This window comes from Macrobrachium nipponense, chromosome 11, assembly GCF_015104395.2.
Source record: "Macrobrachium nipponense isolate FS-2020 chromosome 11, ASM1510439v2, whole genome shotgun sequence".
Classification (NCBI taxonomy): domain Eukaryota; kingdom Metazoa; phylum Arthropoda; class Malacostraca; order Decapoda; family Palaemonidae; genus Macrobrachium; species Macrobrachium nipponense.
This window is the reverse complement of record NC_061087.1, coordinates 43692550-43700049: the sequence shown is the minus strand read 5'-3', so window position 1 is coordinate 43700049 and position 7500 is coordinate 43692550. Positions and strand designations below refer to the sequence as shown.

General features: G+C 36.2%; 1 protein-coding gene across 4 annotated transcripts in view; it reads left to right on the top strand.

Annotated features, from left to right (window-relative positions):
* LOC135205528 (uncharacterized) overlaps window positions 1–7500 on the top strand; it is a 101600-nt gene that overhangs the window by 62915 nt on the left and 31185 nt on the right. The window contains exon 2 of one of the 4 annotated variants that reach the window (XM_064236291.1): window positions 5226–5266. Coding sequence is in view for 1 of the 4 variants with exons in the window: in XM_064236282.1 (XP_064092352.1) it covers window positions 6693–6720 (28 nt within the window). In the remaining 3 variants the exon portion in view is untranslated. Of the gene's footprint in view, window positions 1–5225; window positions 5943–5962; window positions 6721–7500 lie in introns of those variants that run through there. The other 3 variants (XM_064236307.1, XM_064236299.1, XM_064236282.1) reach the window with 3 other exon arrangements.

Sequence of the window (7500 nt, the reverse complement as noted above, 5' to 3'; positions counted from 1 at the left end):
AATTTCTGGATAAATCACCGAAAAATCTTATGGTCTAGAATCTTGATAAGATCCTCGAAAGGTCCGACTTTTTCTCGTAAAACAACATTTAGGCAAAAACTGAACAGCAGACACAAGACGAGCAAAGGCACAAATCTCTCTACTCAGCCAAGCGAGCACCTTTCACCCCATAACTACTGTTGATTTGCATGTCGTGGAGGCGTGTCTCCTTCGACTCAGCCACGTATTCTTTTATAGATTTATTGACGTCAAGGTTACTGTCACGGGGAAGGAAGGAAGGAGTGAGTGGAAGGGTGGAGGGAAAGGACCCGGAATAGTGCTGACGGAATGAACAGGAGGAGGGAGGGAGGGAGGGAGGGCGAAAGTGAAAACTCATTGGATGAGGCGAAGACAGGTTACTTTGAAAAGAGAGATGACCTCGAGTTAATAGTATCGTCACATTAAATATCCCGAAAGAATATAATAACCACTATCAATTAACCAGTCTGTTAAAGCCTTCATGAGATTCAACATTTTTCATAAATTCAAGTGCCCGGGATGTCCCGGTATTTATGTTGGATCTTGCCGCAGGTTAATGTAGATGAGATATCGTAGCCATAAGGGATACAGTTTTAGAACGGGCCAGAAACTGAGTAAGCCTGAATTTTCCAGTGTAAAGAATCATGCCTCTATATGTAAAGTCGAAGTTAACAAAAAGCATTTCTCCATTATTGGTGGTACAGACCATAGTGAGTAACTAACTACCCTTGAGTCCTTATACATCAAACGGTTTGTTCTTTCTTTGAACTCTATCTTTTCCGTTTCTCTCTATCCAGCATAACTGAAGTCGTAAGTAGGTGTCAAATCTTGGTCTGAGGTCATTCGTTCTTCTCCTTCTCCTTTGAGTGGTTTGGTGAGCACTGAGTCTTTTTTAACTGTAACCTTTTTAAGTTGAATTAATTTTCTAAAAATAATGTTTGTTTCCTTTTAACACTATTTTAAAAGTAGTTTTTGTAAATTTCTACGATTTTTGTGTTATACTTACAGATTGAAGATGCACAGAGAATATGTGCGAAACGTTTCAATAAACTATGGCCTTGTTGATGTGATTTTATGGACCCTGATGTATGCTTTTTCCATATATATATATACATACATACATACATACATACATACATACATATATATATATATATATATATATATATATAATTATATATATATATATATATCTATATATAATATATCATATATACACGCACACATACACACACGCACACATACACACACACACAAAACACACACACACACACCACACACACACACACACACACACACACACATAATATACTATATATATATATATATATATATATATATATAATATTTTGAACATACTTTTTCTCTTATGGAATTTCTATTGAAGGTAAAGGCATTATTCATATATACTGTTTTTTTTTTTTTATTAAGACTGAATTAGTCTATTCTTCTCTTTTCTTCAGGCGAGTTTTTATGGGAGTTTGCCCTAAGAGGGAAAGCAGACATATAGCCTGATTCAAAGTCTTGATAAAAGTTAGAATATGTGAACAATGCCAATTAATTCAAAGGATATAATATATATATTAACAATAGGTATAGATATATAATATATATATATATATATATATATATATATAAACTTACTTTACAAAGATGTAACATATAAATACACACACACACACACACACACACACTTATATATATATATATATCTATATATATATATACATATATATATTATCTCTATATTATCTTATTATATTATTATATATATATATACATCTATTATATATAGATATATATATATATATATATTGTGATAGGCAGGCAATTACGACAATCTGGCGTTCTCCTCCATCTTTGCCCTCCCTTCCCCCTCCCACACAAAAAACCAAATGATGTCTACTAAATAGGTGAGATATTTTGAAGTTTCCTTAGATAATTAACTGTAATTTTTTACAGCTGAATAAAATCCATAGAGAAATAGACAGCATGCAACAGTCCTTTTCAAAACAAGTACTGAAATTCTTGCCTTCAGTTATGAAAACGAATAACAGAAGAGGAAGTCACTTTAGCCATCAAGATACATGAAGCCACACGTTGTGAAAAACATAATCACGCATGAAACTGAAGCTTATTTCTAATGTTTATTAACCCAGTAAATTGATATTTAGTTTTCCTCTTTGAAAGTGACAGTCGCAAAAGGCTGAAGAAATAACCCAGTTGCAGGTCCTTTACAAAACAGGAGAATAGGGAAGCAAAGCTACATAATTTCTCAAAATACGGTTTAAGGAAGCGTATTTCTTGTTAAAGACTGATTTGGTTCATTCATTCAAGTTACGTCACAATAGAAGCTCTTGCGTGTGTATAGTATCATTTGTGCAGGGCAGACACAAATCTTGAAGCAGTCTTATGAGGAACTACTGTATCGAGTGAATAATGACGGATTCAATACCCGGTGGATGTCGTAGTAATTATCTTCTCTATCCTTACCTAAATATGGAGAGTTTAATTATAGTTTTCACCAGCAAGTATATATAGAAGTTCGTTTTAGCATCCTTCGGTTTTGAAAGCAACAAACTCGTGTTGGATCATGAGCTAAAGACGTTTCTCAAGTTACGGTTGGTATTGCCAGTCACCACCATCATTTGACCGCCCCTCCCCCCCCCCCCCCCCCCCCCCCCCCCCCCCCACCAAAAAAAAAAAAAAGAAAACATCCAATAACATCAACAATAATATCGCCACATGGGTCTAACGATCCCTCTCCGGTCGTTTCGAATTCTTCACACTCGCCTGGTTTTGGCTTCGGCTGGTGACAGTTTTAGATAGAAAAAGAAAGGAAATGAAAGAGTCCTCAAAATGTTTATCGATAAAAGAATGAGAGGTAATGTCAGCTTGATGAAACTATAGATCACACACGACCACAATTTAAACGATCTTCCTTGATGTAGAAAGATATCTGATCCATACGTGACCGCCGCGTAATATTTCTTCACAATGTTGGGTGTGGTTACTAAAACATTTTAGAGAATTTCTCTTTTGTTATTGTTTTCTATTTTGTCTGTGTCTACGGAATAATAAAAAGGAAACGACCAGCAAAATTGACCCAGACTCCCCTGTAGCATGATGATCGTAGAGAGATTCTGAAGTTGTTTGAAAGCGCTGCGACAGTTAGAATAAGAGTGAGAGATCATAAACGAAATAAATACAAGGCTAAAGATGAAGAATTTCAGTCGGGCAAGAAATGGAGTTGGCCGTGCGCCATTAATGGGCTAAAAAAAAAGAAAGCCTTCCATAAGGGAGAAATTCGTATGTGATAAACGAACACACAGAAGGCGAATGCTGTTATATTTTTCGCAAAACGTTAAAGGCTTCAAAAGCATTTGTACAAATAGCTAACTAGGAACTGAAAGTGGACTGGAGTTTTAGCACCAGTGGACTAATTATACATGAACTAGAAAAGTCTCTGAAAACCCCTTCGCAAGGAGGGTGTTTATGGCACTTTGACAGCATTGTAGCAAAAACTTCAGTACCTCTTATCAATGCATTTATAAAAAACTCGCCAAATTAAACATTTCCCGTCATACCATGAAATAGCTGCCGCCTTCGATTTTGCTACCAATCATAAAACTTGCAGGAGGCTTCAAGCGGATTAGGACTTCTGATGGCAGTTGTAACATTCATGTTGGCTGCAATTCCATGAATAGTTATGCATCAGTAACGCTTTCATTCCATTCACAGGCTAAACAGTTTCTGGAAGTCCTGCACTGTCTTAGCATTGTTTGTTGCGGTTGTCAGTCCTTTGAAGATTGAAAGTTACCATAATTTTAATTGTTAAGAAGCTTTCCTTATACTTTTTGTGTGCAGATGGAAGAATGAAAGAACTTGCTAATCTTTTATCTTTTGAGACCTTTAAGAAAACACATGCGTTACCGTTTTTTTAAGAAATTCTCTATAATTTTTCTTTAGTGAAGATAAGTTTCAGCAAAAAAAAAAAACCATTTTTCGAAAAAAACTAAAGTTCCTAAAACATCAGTTTATTCATTAGTATTTTCTGGCGGTGTAAATGCTTCATTTATCGTACAATATTTGTTCTGTTATTGCTGTCTCGCAAATAAATAAAATTGAATCAACTAGTCATTCAGTTCTTCTTTTTGTACGCGTTCTTCATTTCAGCTTACCTATTAGTGTACAATTATCAACGACGATAAACCTACCCTAGCCCAAGTGCCCTATTATTATTATGATAATAATTGCCGCGGCTCAATGCTGCAAAAGAAAAAATGAAACGAAAAAATGGCCATGATTTCTCTTTCATGCGAAAATCCAGTTGGAGAAGAAATACGGCTGTTGGCAGACTTTTTTAATGTTTTTATAAAATTGCGGAAACAGTAATCTGACTGAATAATAATAATAATAATAATAATAAAATAATAATAATAATAATAATAATAATAATAATAATAATAATAATAATAATAATAATAATAAATAGTAAATGATATTCAAAGGAACAAATATTACGCTCTTTCGTTGTCCTTCCATTCAGTACGATACCTGTAACTAAGAAATATTTTTGAATCATTCGAGCCCTTCTGAGAATTCCACTAATCCACTCAAGTTTCGGACAGCTGCTGGTAGAATTTCTAATCCTTTTTACCAATGAATTATTTAAAATAATAATTGGCCCGTTTAACAGATGAATAACTATGGATATCGATTACTTTACATGAACTCAAGGTGTAAAAAAAAGAAAAATAAATAAAATAAACGAACTAATTTACAGACTTTGTTGGACCAAGGTATTTATTTATTTATTTATTTATTTATTTATTTCTTTATTTCTTTATTTATTTATTTTTTGTCTTTTGTGTAAGAGTCATGGGGCGGGGATACGGGGCACTTGAATAGCTAAGGAGGACTTTAAAGCTTGCGTTAGATTATTATAGTCTTGCTGTGGTGTCAATTTCAAGGTTAAAGCCAGGTGACTAATAAGAGTCGCTTGGGCAATAGCTTTATATTTATATCAAGTGTAGCGTTGACAGTAATGATAATTACGATAAAAATAACAAGTCAGGTAGGTGAGAGTGCAAACAATTCCAGAAAGAGATATCGTACATTGTTCATAAAAAGTGACTTTCATCAGGGGCGTCTACTGCATCAAACACCTCGCAGGGAAACTAATGATTCTTCTTCTTCCTCGACAGATCGGGTGAGGTGGGCGTTCTCCGGAGTCAAATCTGAATCGGTAAGTCATCTGTACTCGACCTTGAAGCAGGTTGCGGAGCACAGCCACGATGACCTGCGTCTGACCAATTATGTGACCTAACCGCACCCGCTATCCGACCTAGAATTCAGTGAACGGAGGAGGGAGAGCAGGAGACCTTGAAAGATTATAAAGTGGACCTAGCAATTACTGACCGGTATGGTGCTGTGACTGGGTTACGGCATTTTTCACTTTGCATGGCCGACGGTAAATGGTGCTAAACCGATTCACCGTAATGAGAAACACCGATGACCTCATGTTCCATTTGAAGCCAAGCAGACAAAGTAGACTGACAGCAAATACAACACGAGTGAAGGGAACCTCGTAATAGGGGCTGGAAAAGGAAAGGAGATACAGATAAGGGGTTACACCTTTAATACCTAATGGGTACACTGGACTTGTGTTACGCGCTAAGAGACCATGATAATTGTAAACAGCTTAGAATCTTGAAACGTAAAGTGACTGGGAAACTTTCTCTCGCGCTATATAAACATTAGTTCTGGAATTTACTATCTTACTACGTAGCGCCTTGTATTCCACTTCTGCGACATCAAGTAAAATACTGACGAGAAATAGGAAGTGTGTTGTTCGTTCTCACGTGATGACGATTAAAGGATTATCTGGTAGGATTCAAAATCGAGACTAAGTCGATTGGCTGGTGAGTATCAACAGAAACCCTTGATATGTAAGTATCTGAAAGAATGCAAATAACTGAAATAGCAAATTGATGATTTGCGGATTCTACTAAAAAAAGAAAAAAAAACATAAACTGATAGTGATAAATACTGGTCAAATCGGGAGTACTATGAAGATCCTTGTACTTAATGTGAAGAAAATGGAAGACAAAGGAAATTCCACTGAGACGAAATAACGGGAAAAAAGAATAGAGCTGAATTAACTGCCAGACTTACTGCTGTCGAGTGACCTGGTTTAGAGAAAATATTGCGGTCAGAAATGAAATAAAAAATAAAGAATCTAGTTTTTAAAGTGTCTATGCCGGAGGCTGCTTCACTGGTGAGTGTCATTTGCGGTTCTCAGTCTGACTTCACAAGAACCTCATCTCAAGGAAAGAATTCTGCCGATGTTAAGACTGAGAACAAAATGACCCTGAATACGAACACTGATTAGCGTAGTCGTAACTTAGATGATATTCTGATGTAGCTCCATTATTACCAATATTATTCACTAGTCTTCCTCACCAACGATTTCATAAAAACTCTCTTTAGAGTGTGTGACCTTCCGCCCTTTTGTCATTTCAACTGCAATACAAATGTGAAATTCGAAGCGTGACTATGACCTTAGCAAAGTAGAGTGAGTCTGATGAAGAGAGGTTAGCAGCCCTCGGGACACGAGACCGCATCTACTGACTGGAATTCTTCCTCCCGCCGGAGACACCGACACCGACACCATGTACGGAATTGGAGGACCTGTAGGAAGTAAGACCCCCCATCCCCCCCCCCCCCCCCACCAACCACCACCACCACAACAACAGACTACATATATAGTTACTGAACTTACAGCTTTTGTTAGACCTTGGTTTTTTCTTATCATTCGCTTGAGAGCTTGTTTGTGAATGTGCTTGCTGTGTATTTACTACTAAATCCTTCTTGCCTCTAAGTTATTCTCTGGTTACACCTGTTCCTTCGTAAAAGCAAAATAAATGATTAAAAGGTTAGTAAAAGACTCTAATCTGAAAATCACTTTTATTTAAAACGTTACTAGGATGACATGCGTTTAATAACCGAAATTTTCTATTGAAAGATCAACTCGAAATTTTCTAATATACCTAGAATAATGGCTAAAAGAATTAGCTTTCATTGGGATAGTATGATGAGAAATAACCATTTCATAAATTTCCTTATGGAGACAGAAGAGAGAGAGAGAGAGAGAGAGAGAGAGAGAGAGAGAGAGAGAGAGAGAGAGAGAGAGAGAGAATAGGTGGGAGAACTGGTACGATTCCCCAGATTTCTCTATTAAATGACGAGAACGATGGTTCTTGGGATGAAAATTTAAATCTACACGTTACATATATTTTGAAGATTATATTTCATATACACATTAAGTATATACAGTGTTTATTTGTCTTCAGAGCGCGTACGAATGTGCGCTTCTGTGACAGGTTCGCAGCATTTCATCGCGCAATAAATTAATTTTTTTTATTATATACTATACTATAACTCTGGCAAGAAAAGGTTGAGACTCGAGGGTGATTAGCA